At 43.7% G+C, this 18,833-nt stretch overlaps 1 protein-coding gene across 1 annotated transcript in view; it reads right to left on the reverse strand.

The window, feature by feature from the left end:
- Nucleotides 1-670: 670 nt before the first annotated feature.
- Nucleotides 671-18,833, reverse strand: part of fto (FTO alpha-ketoglutarate dependent dioxygenase) — a 123,306-nt gene continuing 105,143 nt past the window's right edge. Inside the window, exons 9-10 of the mRNA XM_034148436.1 lie at nt 3,110-3,250; nt 671-2,169 (exon numbers count right to left, since the gene is read on the reverse strand). Of these exons, the coding sequence (XP_034004327.1) occupies nt 2,163-2,169; nt 3,110-3,250 (148 nt within the window). The 3' untranslated portion in view covers nt 671-2,162. The remainder of the gene's footprint in view (nt 2,170-3,109; nt 3,251-18,833) is intronic.

The following is an 18,833-nucleotide window of genomic DNA, read 5'->3' on the forward strand; positions in this document are numbered from 1 at the left end:
TATTAGTAAGCAATGGAAGGTCTGCCCTGGAACTTGTGGAGATGTGACAGCATGTTAAACGAAAGCAGCGCAAGGTTAGTGATAGTCAAATACGCTTTTCTCACATTTATTTGCTTATGTTTAACCTCCTTGGAAAACCAATCATTGTTTGCCCCCTGGGAAATTAACAGGGATGTATTTATGTGTATATAAGTTCTGGACACATTCCTGTGTGTGACACTGGAACTGTAAATTGTCCTGATACAATAAACCTGACCCTTCGGGCACTCACAGCAAATTCATTCAAATATTAGAAATTATTTATAGGCCTACTGTGCATGTAAACAGTGTTTGACCTTGGTCTGCTGTGGATATACTTGAGCTAATTTTGCTGCCTGTGAGTTACACCACTGAAAAGGGATCTTTGTCCACTGCTGTCCTCTTTATCTTGAGGAAGAAAGCATTTAGGGAGAGGCTACTTCAGAGAACAATAACTTATCTTCAGAGGAAGAAAGATTAGACACATGGTTTCATGGCTCGACTAAGTATGAGTCCAAAAATATTCAGATAAATAAAACCAATCAACACCAAAATAAAACACACAAACACAGTATGAATAATCCTTTTTTACCTGTCATAAGTTAAAAAAAAGAATGGACAGTAGCACAGAAAGAACAGAAGGACGCAGGTGTTTGGATAAAACACAGTTTTTTTTATTTACTGCCATTCCTATTGCTTCAGACAGACAAGCTGTGGCGCGGGAGCACAGAGTGATTCAAACAAGTCAACGCTACTGCCGATCTACAAACAAATCTCTCTGACAACAACAAACAAGAGGCGCTGCAAAAGAAGAAGCAAGAAGAACAGCGTTTGGCAACCATTAACATCTTGGAAACAACTTCAGAAGTAAAAAAAAGGAGTGCATTCTGCATTTTTAATAGTAAACAGCGTCTCTACTTCATCATGAACTAGATAGAGAAAGGAATCAAACGAGGAGGGCTGCTACACTGCTTTGACGTCGGCCCCTTTTCCACCCCTTTTTAGCTGTTTTGAAAGTGGATTTTGTCAGAAGTGCCGGATCTTTCTCCCGCTCCCTCGGATGGCCTGCAGCATTACAGGGGAACGTGGTGCTCTACACACTTTAAGAGTAATTAAAAGCCATTGAACAGCTGTAATTATGAGAAACGGCGGTTGTGTTCCGGGTCATTCTATCAGTGCTGCCTTTCATCAGAGCAGAGGCACAGGGGCCCCGCTGCTAGTCTCTGTTTCTCCATATGAATATCTTCAAGAACAAACAACTGGCAGGCTGCCTACAGGCTCACACACACTATCACATTCACACACACTCGCCTTCATGTAGACATGTGGGTGAGAGTGAGCGTGCACACACACACAGGCCAACTACTATTCACACGGCTAAATGCACACATACAAACACACACATAGACACTGCCACGCCTCCATATGGTACGAACACACTATCGCACTGTAAACACTACACATCACATTCTTCATTTTCTCTATGCGATGACATTCATAACTTTCTTATAATAATCTTTCTTTGGTCTCTTCTGGCTCTTTCCATTTCCGAACACAATACAAGGGATTACACTACACACAAGTGGAGAATGATATACTATGCGAGTTTTTTTTAACCATTCTAGACTGTATTATAACACTGCGTGACAAGTAGAAAGCATATATGTATGTACTGTACGGTTAAAGCTGAGAATGAGTCGATCTATTGATAAAAGCAGGTCTGGGTTACATGAGATTAACTAAGAGAATACACTGAAATAATAAATAGTTAAGCAATGTATGCTAACACTGAAATGCAGGTTCGCTTATGTTTCGTTAGACCGCTGTGATTCTAGGAGGTTGTCGCTAAGCTTGGTTAGCATGTTAGCATGATACTGAAGCACTATTCTGGTTCTATTGAGGTGGTCTGGATTCGTTCCAGCCATCAAAAAGCTCAGGGTTGACTACAGATGTCGAGGTCAACTAGGGTAGTCGAGGGTGGAGTGGGGGGATGTAGATGAACCCATGAAAAGGAAATGAATCTTGGTGGAATCACAACAGAGGTGTCTTCAGTGGTATCTCCCGTCAGTTGTTGTTGGGGCCGTTCCAAAAAAGCTGGTGTTTTTTTTCTCGTTTTCCTTTACTTTCTCACATCTATTCATTCCTCACATCCTGTTGGAAAAACCAAAAAAGAGGCGATGATTATATATATTTTTGTCATTTAAAAAAAAACGTCATGACTGGACATGAGGCCTCCTAACTTTTAGATGTAACTGTAAGCATATATTGTAAAGCTTTTTGGGTTTTTATGCTGTCCAATCAAAGGCTTGCTAAGTGACAACAAGTGTTGGAATTGACTTAATGCAGGCCTAAAGGGTATTATAATTTAACAATAAATCTAAATGCTTTTTATGTTAGTTTTCTTTCAATAGCCTTGTGTTGAAAGGTGCTACAAAAACAAACTTGCCTTGCTTAACATGAGAAAGACAGACATTGTATTGGCCACGCCAAATACCAACACTATTAAATTGCTATACCTCTACCACAGGAGTCTGGGACAACTTGTTGAGTGGATTGATAGAGTGTAAATGTATGTAAGTAGGTGTGACCGCAAATGTGTGTGTTGTGTGTCTCTCTACGTCAAGTTGTCAAGACCAGGACACACTTTTTCAGAGACTTGGCGCAGCTCCCAAAGCTTTAAAAGTGGCTGTCCTTCACAGTAATTAAAAATATTTGTCCTTTTCCTTTGTAGAAAGTAGTTTTAGTTCACTCTTACTTTGGGCCATTTGTTGGGCATATGTTGCTATGCATGCACATCCTAACATGCTCAATATCAACATACTATACTATTTATTAGTTATTATACAATTTTCTGATTGACACTTCAACTCTTAACTCATGCATTGGTCTATAAATAGTCACACTAGTATCCAACTTTCTGAGTGAATATATGTAGGAATGAAAAAAAAACAACAACAATCACAACCTTGACATTCAGAGTGAGTAAAGAATAAACAAGTTGCCACCTGTGAATGAATGCATGCTTTATGAGCTATGCATGTTTACAACGCGTACATAAGCACATTTCCACACTTCAACATGTCGGGCCCACCTCCAGAGCAGCGACTCCACTCTGTTGATGATGTCAGCCAGATCAAAGGGCAGCGGCATGCTGGGGTCATCCACACCCCAGAAGGGCCGGTCCACCGGGGCCTCCTCGGGGGGTAACGTCTGGGCCAGACTGGAGTGGCACCTGAGGCGACAGGACACAGGAAACAAGCGCACCCATTAAACCCTCCCTCCCGTCAAAACCAACTGGGAGACACTCATCAGAAGGGCACACGGCTCAGCGCAGTTATTTTACGATTTTTTCTTAGAAATATTTGGGGAACACTCATGTAGGAGCCATTTAGGCACCTTATTTTAAGGTAATTATTTATGGCTTGGTGAGCCAATTGCATATTATTTTAAGTTAACTCAAATGAATTATAATTATATAGTTTTTGTAACGTTTTGTTTTGCTTATGGACTGCTATAGTTTTATGTTTAGTTATTATTTATAGAAAGCAGAATGTAGTGCGCGTTCTCGTTCTTACAAAGGCCTTCTATAACTTGTAACTTTAAATAAAACCCTGTGTTTAACCTCGAATGCTTAGGAATAAGTGATAGTTGACCAAAAAAAAAGGGATTGTACTGGGTGAAGATAAACAGAAATATTTCTTACGAGTCTCTCTGTATTAACTGATGGGAGTTTTAAAGGGGTCAGCCCCAGAAATGTCAAGTTGTAAAGTCATTCATGTGTGTATGTGTAAGTGTCTGTGTGTGAGTGTGTGTGTGTGTGTATGTGTGTGTGTGCGCCTGTGCCTAAACACAGTGGTAAATGTGTGTATGTCCAGAAGGCAGTCGGCTTGTGTGTTTCCTCTCCTTTTTATGACACCTTATAACAGTGGGCTCAATAAGGACCTCCAGGATATGAGAGGGTAAGTGTGTCTGTGTGTACAAAGGAAAGTGGAATATATTTTATATTGCATTGAAATGCTTGACATGTCATTGTCTTTCCCTTATATTGTTAATGAGATTGACATGTTTGATCTTGTGCACCTTGAACTTCCTTCTTTTCCCTTCAAAACATTCTAACCAGTGAGCTAAATGGAGCTGAGAGACAGGGAGAAAGTGATGCGTCAGGAATGCGTTTCAAGAGCCATAAATGGCAGCAACAGGATCAAGCTGATGAGGAACCGTGATATCATGTATCATGAGTAATGCCCCATTCATCAGGCACACACAGCAGGATGCTTTCACAAGAGCATCACTCTCTGCTGTTGCAATCATGACAGAGCCGTGAGAAATAAAGCCTTTTCATGTCGCCGCATGATTTTCATAATGATTAATAATCTGGGGTTAGATGTAATTTCTACACTGTTTGGAACCCCCACAGACCTTCGCCACATCTTTTGTCAGACCAGTGTAAATATTTACTGCGGTGACTTGGTGTTGCTCTCCGCTGTCATTGTAAATCTGCCCTCCCTCTGCCTCTTGACAGATGGGAGTGACCCCTGACCTGGAGGTGCAAGAGGGAGAGGAGGAGGATGGCATTTGTGCTTTGTGTGTGTAATGTGTGTGTGTGTGTAATGTGTGTGTGTGTGCTTGTGAGTGGTAGCCGAACATTTCCTTCCAGAGCCACAAGGCCAGTTATACTCCCCAATCAGTCATTTTACAGGGTCTGTCCTATCATATCCGTTTACCTTACCCACACCCTAAAAAACCCTCAATCAACCCCGAGATACACACAGACACACGACCACCACCACCTTGTGGCCAGCGACTACAGAAGGGGATGAAGAGGACACGGAGAGCTGAAGAGAAGGGTATGAGGGTCCCGGTTATGGATGAGCTGAGGGGATGTTAAAGTTGTCAGGGGACAGCCGGGGGCTGCCACAATTTGTGGTTATATATTTTCACCGGAGCCACTTAATGTTGGACTGGCTCTCGGCCTAAGTGCTGCATTTTGGTGCGGTTAGCCCTTTAAAGAGCTGCTGCATTACGGTGGTGAGGAGCAGCATTAACATCCACTGTTCCAATATATCTTCTGCGCTCTGGATCAGGGCCTGATAATAGCATCTGTTAACATGCACTAAGTACCATTATGTAGCACATCACTTCATAAATAATACGATTAGGCGACCTTGGGGCTTTGCGACGAGCCGTGTGTTTAAATGTTCTCATCATTTATTTAGGGTGCGAATTAAAGGAAGCGCCACTTCAGAGAAAGAGGAGGAGGAGGAGGACATGGCTGGCATACATATCTACAGAGTGTCTAAGAGAGAGAGAGAGAAAGCAAACTGACCCAGACAGCACACACTCACACACTGTGTGGTTCTGCTGACATCAGCTTGAGGACACCACAGGCCAAGGGAACCCAGGCCTTTGATTTGGTCTGATTACGTATTCATGCCGTAGAGCTATGAGAGAAAACACTCGCCTCTTTTCTGTTGCCCTGACTCTTCTGAAAGGCTACATACGGCAAAAACCCGACCAACAGAGCTGCCGCATTTATCTGACAGGGGATCTTGCACATTAGCTTGCAAATCGAAGGCTCCTGGGTTACCGGGAGATATAAAAAGATATCAAGACTGGGAGACTATCAAAGATAATATAGTGTAGGTAATTCAGCGCACACTTTTACACAATTTACCACTGTTCGCTGAGTGGCGTCCCTCGACTGCTAAAATGGAACCAAACAAAAAGTCAATATCAAGCGAGGTGCCTTAAGCTCTCCAGGGCTCCTGCTAGAAATTCAGTGTAAGCCACAGTGGCATACAAACAAGGCTCACCAAAAGACTTTCCCATGGCACAACAGCCCACCTTAAAGTTAAGGTCAAAGACAAAGAGGTTTGTTGTGGGCGGAGCGAATGTGTTTGTGAGTCCAGGCTGTTCCAATGGATTAACCCCAGACAGATATGGGCCTAACTATCCCATCTGGCGCTCGGTCAAGAGAGATTGGCAACACAATCACTCATTTCAATTTGCCCTGAAACCTTATAGCCTGGCAGGCCCCCGCTCAAATGGTATGCTAATGTGAAAGGTATCTAGGATTCTATCGCCTCTATTCCACAGAGGCCTCTCCCTCCATGCAGCACAGTGCACTTGAACTGCGGCTGGGGCGCGAGCTCAGACGGCCCCTCGCTGCAATAAGGGCCGGAGCCCCCTTTGCGCTCAAACTAACCACTTTAGCTAAAGTGAGTGTTAATTATGGACAGGCAAAGCAGTCAATAAAAGGTTAATGTAAAAGTCAAAGGATAAATTCCTTTAAGCATTGCATCATTCCACCATCTCCGCGACCAACACACTGCTCGCAGGTCTCCTAATCAATACGTTTTACTGTAATGCGCTCGCCATCGATTTTTGCCGCCCCTGCTCCACATCACTCGGTTACAGAAAGGAAAAGGAGAGGAAGAGGGAGGAGGAGGGAAAGAGAGAGGGATAGAAAAACGAGTAAATAAAATGATTAACCTCGGTTTCACTTTGGTGTTTCACTCTTACTCTCTCTCTCTGAAAGGCTTGTTAGAAGAGTGCAGGGTGGTCCAATATCATCAGTGCCATCACCACCATCGCAGGCATCACAACCATCAGCATCATCAGCACACTCAATCTCTGGCCGCCGTGTAATTGTGTAGCAGTTCACTCAAGCAGGGCCATACATTAAAAGGCCCTCTGCTCTTAACAGGATGGAAATCCGCCTAATAGACAACATCAGTGCTTCCAACTCTTGCAATTACACTGATAAATGCACAATTGTGTCAGGCCAAGTGAAAAAGAACCCAGAGAACGCAGATAAGAGACAACGCTTATTGCATTATGCTACAGGAGGTCATTTGTAACAACATGTGGCTAGACAGCTCGGGATGCTCGACTCAGGAGGAGGACATCATTTTAGGATAAGGGTGGGGTCATGCTACGCTGATGGAAATATATCAAATGTGTCCTTTTATTTTTTTTTATAAAATACTAACATTGTGCCCTTAAACAATCCTACGTTGAGGTTTTTCGTTGAGGTCAATTAGAATTTCATCAAATCTAAGTCTAGAATAAAATAAAATCTGTTTATAGTGCAATTGTGTAGAGACTACAACTCATATATAACATAGTATTTAAAAACTAAAGTTTAACTCAAAGCTTAACCTTTTGCCTGAAAGAGTACCATATTTATGTAATATTTTGTATCTTGTTTTTTGCAAATAAAAAAGAGAAATTAACAGATTATATTTAGTTATTTCACTTTCTTTTCTTAAAGCAAACAATGACATTTTAAGATGAATTTACATCAAAATATAATGCAATATGACAGTGATTACAATGCATTACAGATTATAATGCAAAGAATAATAAGACACCATGATCTTTGCATATGAATATTGGTTTTAAGCATTATGACTATTTACACGCATTTATAACTTTGAGTGCTATGAGCAGATAGTAACAACTTATATGTTGGTTTATAATGACATCAAGACAGATAGAAAATAGATAAGAAAAGATAAAGAAGTGTCACCAAGATTTGATAAAAGCAACATTGTTACAGTTCATTAAGAATCGTCAAGAAAATATGTGCCATGCCCTTCAAAGTGAAATGAAACGGAACATCAATCAATCACCTATGTTGATTTTAAGATGTTCTGATCAAGGGGAAGCAAAATACCTCGGATCACCTGTTTCCTCATGCTCTGCCTACGCTTCATCTGACTCTGCAGCAAACCTTTGCAGGTGTGAATTTTTATGGGTTTGGCAACCTAAGTGCCCGATAGCTGAGAATGCAATCAAACAAGTCATGAAAAAACAGGCATGTGTCTCATAAATCAGCCTGCCCCTGAAGGTACGGCATGCAATCACGTCGCAGGGAGAGCGAAGAGAGGAGTACATTTTCCATGTACGTTCTGTATCTACATGTATGCGATGTTGAGTAAGATATGGGCGATAGGGCGTATCTGTCTTAGGATGTCATCCAGATATACAATGGGAGAGAAAGAGAGGCATTTATCTACATACTTATCTCTCCACAGTGTTGTGTAAGTTATTAGTGATGTCATGCCGAGGGCAATATAACAGACATTAAGAACAAGGCCCGACCTGTGAAGTGTTCGGCTTTGGCTCTCAACCTCCACCACCCAAGACTCCAAAGGTCCTGTGAACTCTCAGGGCCGTCCTCATTAGAGCCTGAACAGAGCCTCAGATCCCCACCCACCATCCTCTGCTCCCATTATCCCAATCGCTGCCACATTCAGCGTTACATGTAAAGCGGTGCAGAATGTGAGCCAGCCAGAGAGCGTGGGCAGGGCTGCGTCTTAACCGTTTCCTCAGGATCAATCAAACGCTATTGTGTCTGCAGACAGCTGCTGACTGTACACTTTGTGAGTATGTGAGGTGGGCAATTGTGGAGAGAGAAACACAGAGAAGGGGGGGGGGGGGGGGGGGGCGTCATCAAATGCATGACATATGTTCCTTTCATTTTGATTCTCTCTAAGGAGTCTAGGCTAATAAAACTAACATCTGATGCACTCCTTCTCCCTTTAATTAATGGTTGTGGAAACCACACAAAAATGCATTAGCAATAAGAGGGGGGGGGGGTAGAAGAAGAGGTGGGTGCTGAGTGGTGCTTTTAACACTCCCCCACGTGCCCCCGTGCCACCGTGACTCTGCTGGGAACAATGATTCTGCCAGGGAGCGTGGGTACCTTTGGGTGGGCCGGGGAGGTGTCCGTCCTGCCAGCTGCAGTCTAGGCTGCTCATTAAACCACATGAAACAAATAAGGATCCTTATCCGAATTTCAAGCTAGTCGGGTAGAAGGGCCCAGAGTTTGCATTGATGGCATGTACTGGAGTTGGTAGTCTACGGCAGAAACTGAATACCCGTCGTATCTGCACAGCCCGCCCACCTGCTTCACACCCTGAGTGTTTGATGTGGCCTGGCTGGCTGCCCCGTCTAGAGCAGGGTGAACCAGATGTAACAGAAAAACACACACACAGCTAGGTAGCCTCTAAATAGCCTTCATAATTGGAGGCAATAAAACACAATGGCAGTCTGGAAGTGCAAAGGAGGCAAGCCCCTGAACTACAGCTACTGCTCTCAAAAACCAGGTGGACGTCCATTAGGTGCTTAACAGCGTAACAAATTACCGAACACCCCGGCCTGCTCCTTCGCCTCCTCAGGCGATGGGATGGAATGTGGCCTAATGTCAACACAGGCGCAAAATTTACGAGCAGACAACTATTGTTCAAATGCAATCAGGTTCTAATAAAAAAGGAGGCAGGAAAAGGACAAACAGATAGGGCCCTCCTGGCCGTTTACTCTTCCGACAAGGGGGGGGGAGACAGATCACCCCCTAAGGCTGGGGAATTGTGTGTGTGTGTTTGAGCGAGAAGGAAAGTTTTGTGTGTGTGTGTGTGTGTGTGTGTGTGTGTGTGTGTGTGTGTGTGTGTGTGTGTGTGTGTGTGTGTGTGTGTGTGTGTGTGTGTGTGTGTGTGTGTGTGTGTGTGTGTGTGTGTGTGTGTGTGTGTGTGTGTGTGTATCCTCCAGGCTGATTGGGGAGGAATGAGGGAGGCTGTGGCTTTTGGCCTACTGGCCACCTGTGCCAGGCTACAGACTAGTGCAACAGTAGCAGCTGGCTTGAAGGCAAAGTGAGAAAAAAAAAAACAAAAACAAACGTTTACTCAGGGCCCCGCCAGTAACACCCCAAAGCCAACAGTAAGTAGGGACGGACGCCTAGCTCAACAAAACAACCCTCTCCATCATCGCCCCAAATCAGCCACACGTGGCCAAATACCATAGTGAAACATTATGAAATATACACGCACAACTAATTAGAGCTTGTTCTAAAGAGACACTGAAGTTTTTCCTGATGACGCTGTTTATTTATAAAGCCCAAGAGAACCAAAATGGAGCAATAAGAGAACTTGATGGCTAAGGGTAAAGAGGTTACGAGCCTGCGAGTGATTGCACTTTTGTACAGCTCCGCGTTCGTAGGCTGTAAATCTGCTGTTAGGGAATCAGGAAGAGGGTTACTGTGGCGTTGGGAGCACTAACTCTTAGTTTTCCAGAGCAATGTTACACCGTTGCTGTGAAAACATGTTCTTGTAAAACGATCATTTTTAACCCTCTTCCATTTCCTCCATGCACCCTCCCTCTTGGCCAAGCGTCAGTGCCTTGTGGGCATCATCTGAACGCTGCAATAAAGCTGCTGATGGATGAGGCTTGCCTCGACAGCTATAGAGCCGAGTCATTGGACGATACCTGACCCCAGTCACATGATAAGGTGGATCCGACGTGGGCATAATTCCCACCTGTCTTCAGTTGACAATGGCGGGGTCAAACTGGCCCAGCTAATTATAGTCTATTGTAACTTCAATTGCCTGGTTACAAGTCATCCTTCAAGCTCCAGGGGACGTGGTGTTAAGTTCTGAAGACTTTGTGTAAAGTGAAACTGTGAGATAGAAGTTTGAAACGGTTGCACAACAGATATTGGGTTTCTGAAACATGTTTATTAAATTGCTTTACAAAGAAAGAGAGGCACACTGGATGTGCTGTTCCCTTGCGACACAGCACGGAAACAAACAATCAACTCTTTATGAGTAATTGTTTGGATACATATTTTGTTCATACTAAATGTCACCTCATTGTTAACCTTACTTGTCATGATGAGATCACATAATAGGCTCAACAAACCAATGATAGTAAACACGCCCTACATAAATCTTAAATCCCATAAAATGGACACGTGTAGGCGTAGGCTCTATGACCATCTACACGGACAAGACATTCCTGTATAAACAAATGACAAAAAACAAGCTGAACATTTCATCACATGTTAAGGATCACTTTGTAATTTGTGTTTTAATGAATCACATAAAATAAACACAAAAGAAGTTATTTGGAATGCATGACTAATACGTTTAAATAGACGCTTAAGTGTATGCCAAAAGATGAAGCAAATGCCTCTGAGCCCACATCTTATACTTTAACAACTGTAATTACAATTCTCAGATTGACATCCCAGCATGCACTGAAGGAGAACCAGGGTGTTCTTTTTGACAGGTCATCAATCACTTTGGTTTTGATAACCCACTGACCTTACATAACATCCTTAATACTTGATATACAAGGTACAATCTCATTTACAGTTTGTTTTTTTGGTAGGACATTCAACTTTTGGTCCAATTATAGTTGGTTTGTTTTTTTTGGTTAGGCTTTTAATTGGACAAACAAAGGAGCGGCAAACAGTGGAAGATGTTCACATTCCCAGATTGGCATCCACAATACGTCAACAACAAAACTCCCATACTATCTACAGAACAGGGTGAACTCATTATGAACATGTCAGGCTGGGTACACTTATTGAGTGACTTAGTTAGTAACTTATGAGTAATGCTTTTCAGTAAACAAATAACAGACGCAGTGAAGCCACTCATCCAAAGCATGAGAGAAGCCTATAGCATTTTTAACATAACTGTGTGAGTGTGTGCGTGCATTCATGCGCACACATGTGTATGCTGTGCGTCCATGCCAGAGGAGTGCTTTCTGCCAGGTGTTTGAACTTCTGCATCACCTGGTGCTCCTGCTGCGTGAACACGAGTTTTGTTTCACCCTATTAAGTAAATAGTGTAATTAAAGGGCCTCGGCATTTAAAACGCTGTGAACAGCCAGCAATTTGTTTGGAAGAGCAGCCAGGCCAGGCCCTGAGGCTCTGCACCAAACAGGATGCAAAGAGTGCACACAGCAAGCCATGGAACGCACACTAATGGTGTGTGTGGGTGTGTGTACAGTATACGAGTACATATGTACCTGCCAATATAGATGAGTTGGTGCGTCTGTTTGTGTAGGTGTGTGTGCAAATCACTCATTGAAAGTTGTTGTGGGTGTTGAATGAAAAACTGTTTGTGGTCTAACTGGTACTTATTAGTTTTCTGTTTGAAGTGACAACATCAAAACTTAATGCAATAACCGTAATACCGGCATCACCTACGGCTAAGGGCCCTTTGTGCATAGTGGCGTTGTCATATTGATAGGGATAGGAGTCAAATAAGTTTCAAATAAAAAGGGGACAAAGGCTTAGCTTGTCTGCCACAAAGGAAAACCAACAAGACAGCAGCCACAAGCAGAGCCTCACATAATAAAGACAGAGGGATTACAACTGAAGTTCCAACAGAGAACTCTCTTCATTAGTTTCCTCTCTTCATGATTTTTTCCTGCACATGCAACCCGGCTCTGCACTACCTATCCCAGTGAGGATGCTTCTTACTGAAGCCTCTGCTGCTACTGCTGATCCAGGGTCAGCTGTGGGGAGTAAGAGAGGGATAACCTCTTTATGAGCCCCATAGAAGCCCAGATGGCTGTGCAATAGCGCTGATCCAAAAACTAGCTTACAACTCAATCGCTGTGGTCACATCTCCAAGTCCACAGTTTAACCCCCTTCGATGTCAGCCAAGGTCACAGATGCACACTTGAGAGGCAAAACGAGCCAGGAGTGAAGTGCTGCCAGAGTCGAAGGAATTAGATCCGGGCTGAGTGGCCCTCATCTGGCTAAGCCTGGTAAGTAGCAAGACTAACAGGCTGAGGCACGGTGGTTTGGGTTCACAGACACACACATACACACAGACACACACACACACACCAATGCATGTAAACTTGCATGCAAACGGACACACACATAAATAAGGAGGTAAACACACTCTTATATAGTCACACACACACACACACACACACACATGCACACACGGAAGGACTCGGAGGGCTACAGATGGTGAGCCCTGGGCCTGGTGACTGGGGCTCTGAATGAGCTCGTTTTAGATCCAGTGTGGAAGCTGTCACGACGCACAGGCTCAGGGGTTGGGGCGGAAGACAAAGAACAGCGGAAGGAGAGCATGAGGGGAGAAGAGGAGGGGGCGGGGCCTAACTGCTGTCCCTGCATGGGGGCTCAAACCATTTTAAGTACAACATCAACATGTCACTGTTCATTCGTCCCCTTGCCCTCTTGCCCATGTCCTACCCCTGTGTCTCTATTCACCAACACGTCATATAGTGCACACCCCAAAATACACACACACTGATATACACACACACACACACATACACTCTGAAGCCAGCGGCCACTTCAGCCGTAATTCCGCCTGACTTCCGCTGTCTGACTGGCAGGAGACGGGGAGGGTGAGGACAACAAGCTGTGAATACGGGAAGAGACAGAAAATCATTGAGAACCTTGCCTTTATGAATCTTTGATGAGAGAGAGTGGGGGTTGGCGGGGACTTTGCCTCTGGTTAAATCAGAGCATAGTGTGTGTGGTGTGTGTGTGTGACTGCCAACAGAGGTTGAGATAAACAGGGCCTGGACCGGGCCCAGACAACTGCACACCCCGCAGTCGGGAACATTTGTCCATGCAATTAGTCCCTGTCCTCCCTGTTCATGTTGCAGGTAAGTGGTATTGGTAGCTAGCAAAACAGCATTAGCTATGAGTGCCTGGGCGAAGGGCGGAAGGTTGAAATGTAGCAGGAGGTCTTTGTGTGCGACCAGAAAGCATCCTGCATATTTAATTATGCAACCAGCAACACCTTGGTTTACCACAGATACATAAATCAATCTCTGTAAAGTGGGACACCACATAAAAAGGGTCATATACTGTATATTATCAAGCCATACATTTGTTTTGCCAAAATACCATTTAACTGCAATGTTTATATTGTTTCTGGTGGTAATAATTTAATTTGTACCTGACCTTAATTCTTTTCAATGTTTTTGTTTTTAACAACTGTGCCTATATATTCATTATTTTTTAACACTTTGGGCACAGTTGACGTTGTCTCTATATTACTTGAGGAATTGACCATTAATAGCAAATGGGTATAAATGATTCTACTGAGGGCTAATACAACTTAATAAACACTAACGTGAACTTTTCATACTTGTTTAATCAACAAAACTTAAGATTGTACTGTTTTATTTTTTGCAAAACTATCTGCTGTGATGTCATGTTGCCCCTGCTTTGGTTACAGTTTGATATGAAAGTCCAATTTGTTGTGAAACCCGAGATTGCTTTTTTTCTACGTTGAACAGAAACATAAGGGGGAGTGGAGTATAGCGTGGAGTATAGCAGAAAGTAAGTCAAAAGAAAAATTATACTTTTTTCATTGTGTTTTAAGAATAATAGAAGTCCGAAATAGGACAATTAAAATATACTGATATCTTATGAGATGTCCCGCTAGGTAAAATCTTGAGGGTACTGAAGCTGTCCACCAGGAATACAAAATGTTGTGTCTTATGGTTTTCATGGCTGGTAATAGGCTCCATTCCTCATCTGTGAGAAGACACACTAACTAGTCTGGATAACAGCCATGAAAAGTAATATCTGACTATGTAAAGAAAAACGAACAATACACAAGCTGGTATTAAGCTGTCCTACAGTACAAAGAAAGTACCTAATTACAATCATTAAGTATGTTTCAATGTCATGTTAGGACATACAGTACTAGCTTGCAAAGCGTGGGAAGTTGTTTTACACCCACGCCCTATTCCTGTTCCTTCTTTCACTGTTCATTGTTTTACCTTCACACCTGTTCAGAAGGCGGACACATACAAGGCTGATGACTAAGAGAAGGTTGTTTTTAATTAATAATACAAGGCATGTTACAACATCCCTCTTTCAAATATCCAAAACTGCTTTTTAATAGGTGTCAAGCAGGTGCCAATTTTCTTTTCAACATGAGTTGGGATATGTTACGAAACAAGCAGAGCAGCATAGCTTTATCTCATCTGCCACCTGTGACAGCTCAGAATTCAGAGTCTTCCAGGAAATTCGACACATGTTAATGTGTCACCAATGAGGCCTTTTGAAGACTCGATTCATCCCCCTGTCAGCGAGGTACTGCCGACTGACTCTGGATCACATAAGAGTTGGCAATGATGTGAACTGTCTTAAGCTGATCAAGAGTTGCTTTGGCTTCCATCTACATCTGTCAGGTTCAAACTTTACACTTCGCTACACATGTTGATCACATATGGCAAAGTACAGGCACAATTCAAGCTTCTGTTTGGACTAATCCACTTTAGGCTTGATTTAACACAGAATTTCTACTTGCTGGCGTCCTGAGATGAAGGCGGAGGATTGATTGACACCTTAAGTGCCAGCTTGTAGGCCTGCCATAGCTGAGAACTCAAGGATTCCTACAGCCTCAGGAGAAGACAATGGAGAACTATGCCAGGTTTGGGTTGGGTTTATCGGGCAGGAGTGAGTCTAACAGTGCCCCCTGATGGCTCATGCATGATTTGTGCCAGGGAGGGAGGCTTGAGGTGGGGCGGACAGTAGTTCCAGGGAAACAACATCACCTGACATCAAATGTGTCCAGCCTTTGTTTGCAGGCAAAGGGAGGTGAAAAGAGCAGTACTTAGCAGAGCAGCTAACCTGTGGTCATATCTGCCGGACAAATCAATAGAAGTGTCTGAGAGCAGAGCAGAGTGTGCTGGGGGGGAGCTGGAGGGGCTACCCCTGGCCCGCTGCCCCCCGGGCCCATCCTGGGGGGTACCTGCCTGTCTCTTCACCCTCCATCTCTTCTGCCTCAGCGCTCCCATCCTGCGACTACTCCATCATACACACACATGCGAGCAACAAGCCCACACATATCCTCTGATACAGGCGTCCTATGACACGGTGTAGCGCCATCTGTACTATGAAGTGCATCAGGGGATCCACATTGCCTAAGATGTTACAGTGCAATTTCAGACTTGTAAAAGGTATATAAGAGCATATACAAGCACATTCAAACCTATGCCTGCACACAGACACAAACACACCGAGACACATATTGATAAATGCACACACCATCTGTCCCCTGGTACCTTATAGTACATGGACTACAATATGGACAAGCTTCAAATGGCTTCCCAATGTACTGGTCTTTCACACAAGAGGGCTGAGGAAGCAGTACCTAATGCACAACAGAACACATTTCCCCCCACCTGACCCTAAAGCCCTGGAGAAAATCAGGCCCTGAGCAACAGAAACAACAGTTCTCCTCCGTACTGCAGGAATCTAAAAGTCTCTAAAAAGCAGGGACCCTTCACCTCATCTCTCCCCCCTCTTTCTACTGCGTACTTACTTTCAATCACAGTTAACATCACAGAACAAGAAGTAGAGGGATGGGAGGAGGCGGAACACAAGCCTGCTGCCCAATGCACTTGTCTGGCAGCTGCTTGCTCTGACATTTGAGGCCATGGGGACCTTGTTGAAAGAGCAGATGCTCACTGATGTACAGGCACAGGAACATGGCAACTACACAAGTGGCTGAAGCAGAACAAAAATCTGCACAAACATATGACAGACAAGAACAAGGGAAAAATCTGAAGATGGCAGGCTCACGCAGAGATGTGTGTGCAGAAACACAACCAGAAATACACAGCAGAACGGACATGGCACATGCACGTAGAGGAAAAAGACACCATCAAAATAGTAACACAGATGAGAAACTCTAAAAACAATGTTCACTTAAAAAGATATTTGTACATTTTTCAAATAGGCATTCAAATTATACATATTTTAAATAATGATGTATACACATGAATACAATTAAAACATTTTTCCTAAGTCATGCACATAGGAATTTGTATACACTTCCTTCACAATGGACAGGTACAAGCTGTCCTGCCTCCACTTATTTAAATATTAACCCACAAAGCAACTTATATGCAACTTTTATACTGACCTACATGCTAAGTTCACCGACATGGGATTCCTTGTTATTTTGACAACAATGTAATTGCTTGCAACTTGAGTAACAACATTTCCCTGAAATACTTCCAACAATCCCTGATAGGGATGAACAGGAGAGGATAAAATTCAAAGGGTAGGTCTGGGAGAAAGCGGAGTCGAGGGATATAGATAGAGATATAGAGATATAGCTAATAAGGAGTGATGGAAAGATGAGATGGGAGTCAAACAGATGGAAACAAAAGTGAGACACACAAGACACAGGATGCAAAGTGAGATGGGTACAGAACAGGCAGCATCATGGTGCATCTCCGGCACAGAGAATTAGTTTCCGCACAGGACCGCAGGCAGCGATATGGAAATGGGTGGCTGGCAGCTTCTTTGGCTGACTGTAAACAGGATCTTGGTAAGGCATATAGCCTCTGGTGAGGCCCAAGGAGCCTGGCATCATCGCGGCGCTATATTGAGCTGCAATACTCCCACGGTCCCTCCTTCTATCTGTCTGGTTCCTTAGCTCCAACCTGCCCAAACTCCACTATTGAGTAATTTATGAAGCAGGGTGGGGGTGGTTGCGGAAGCGGTACGCGCACATCCTGACACCAAATACATGACATGTACCACATGTCTTCCCACAAAACTACAAAGAGCCCTTTTGTCTCTACAAAGAAAAAGAAACAGCAAAAAGTAGTTGAGGCGTTCGGGGTGCTTGCATCACTTTGTGAACTGCTGTGAACTAGGTAAAAGCAGATAAACCAGACTTTAAGCAGCTCTCTATGCTAATGTTTAGCTCAAGCCCTAATTAAGCTGTTCATTCAAGGAATATGACATTCTCTGGCAGCATTGTCTTGGTTACCTGGCAGCATTGTGCTCTGGTAATGCCAGGGTACAGATGTGACAATGCCAAGTGACTAGAAGACAGCAGGCCAAAAGACCAGACATAATCAGATCTTTCAGAAATATTTTTTAGTAATTTGGTGACAGATCTCCTACCGTATTGCCTATCAATCTATTCCTTCAATTCAAACTCCATTAGTCACATATGTGCAAGTGTGTTTACTCCCTCTGCACAGTGGCTGGCGCAGGCCTCTCTATTTCCTCATCATACCAGCTGTAGCTAGGACAATTACTGTAGGCCTGCATTATCTTTGCCATGCTGCAAAACAAAGTGCAGTGGCGTAATGCGAGGTCTTACACAAAAGTAAACAACTTCATCTTGTGTCTGAGATATGTGTCACTGCGATTGTGCAAAGCTGCCCATCGACACAGCCGTGTCGGGTTGAAGGAGCGTCTCCTAATTAATGAGAGAGAGAGCGAGAGTCAAAGAGAGAGGGAAACTCTCTTGCACAGTTCTCCTTCAAACAAACACTTCCTACGGGACCCCATTGTTTGGACTGAGGCATCATGGGTAGCCTTATTTACAGATTTTAATTGCTCTGGTGATCTGTGGGTAAAACACCCTGTCGTAATCACCCCACAATAGAATTGCTACTCTTTCTGACAATTGTAATAAAATGCTCTACAGCGTCCGGGGGAAAACGAGAAGGAGGAAACAGAGAAGGGCAGAGAAAAAAGAGACACGGATGGTAGACGATGTAAAGAAAGAAAACAAGAAAATAAGAGGGAAAATAAATAAGAGGAAAATATTTTGGATGCAAATCTTCTCAGCGAGAGGAACTAATCCGAGCGGGCGGGAAGCAGGGAGGAGGATGGGACTGTTGTCCAAGGAAATGATTGCTCTCCCACCTCAAAGTGACAACCATGAGAAGCTCACCGTTCCTGGACCTCCGAAGCGGAACCGCAGAGGAGACATGCGCTGCAACTATCACACAACACATACACACACACCTGCACGCAGATTGGGAATGAGAAGGTAGGTCACCTACAGGAAAAGATTAGTGTCACCAGGCAGAGGTATGAGCATGGGACTGTCAACTGCAGCTGTCCCTGATCTGGGAGGAGCTGGCACAACGAGCTCTCAAGTACTTTCATACTGCTTTCAGAGGGATGGTAAAACACTCAGTGTGCTGGAGGTGAGACCGGAGGATTCCCAAAATAAGAAATGAACCATAATGTGGGGGGATACAATTCA

Source organism: Trematomus bernacchii, unplaced genomic scaffold (assembly GCF_902827165.1).
Source record: "Trematomus bernacchii unplaced genomic scaffold, fTreBer1.1, whole genome shotgun sequence".
Taxonomy (NCBI): domain Eukaryota; kingdom Metazoa; phylum Chordata; class Actinopteri; order Perciformes; family Nototheniidae; genus Trematomus; species Trematomus bernacchii.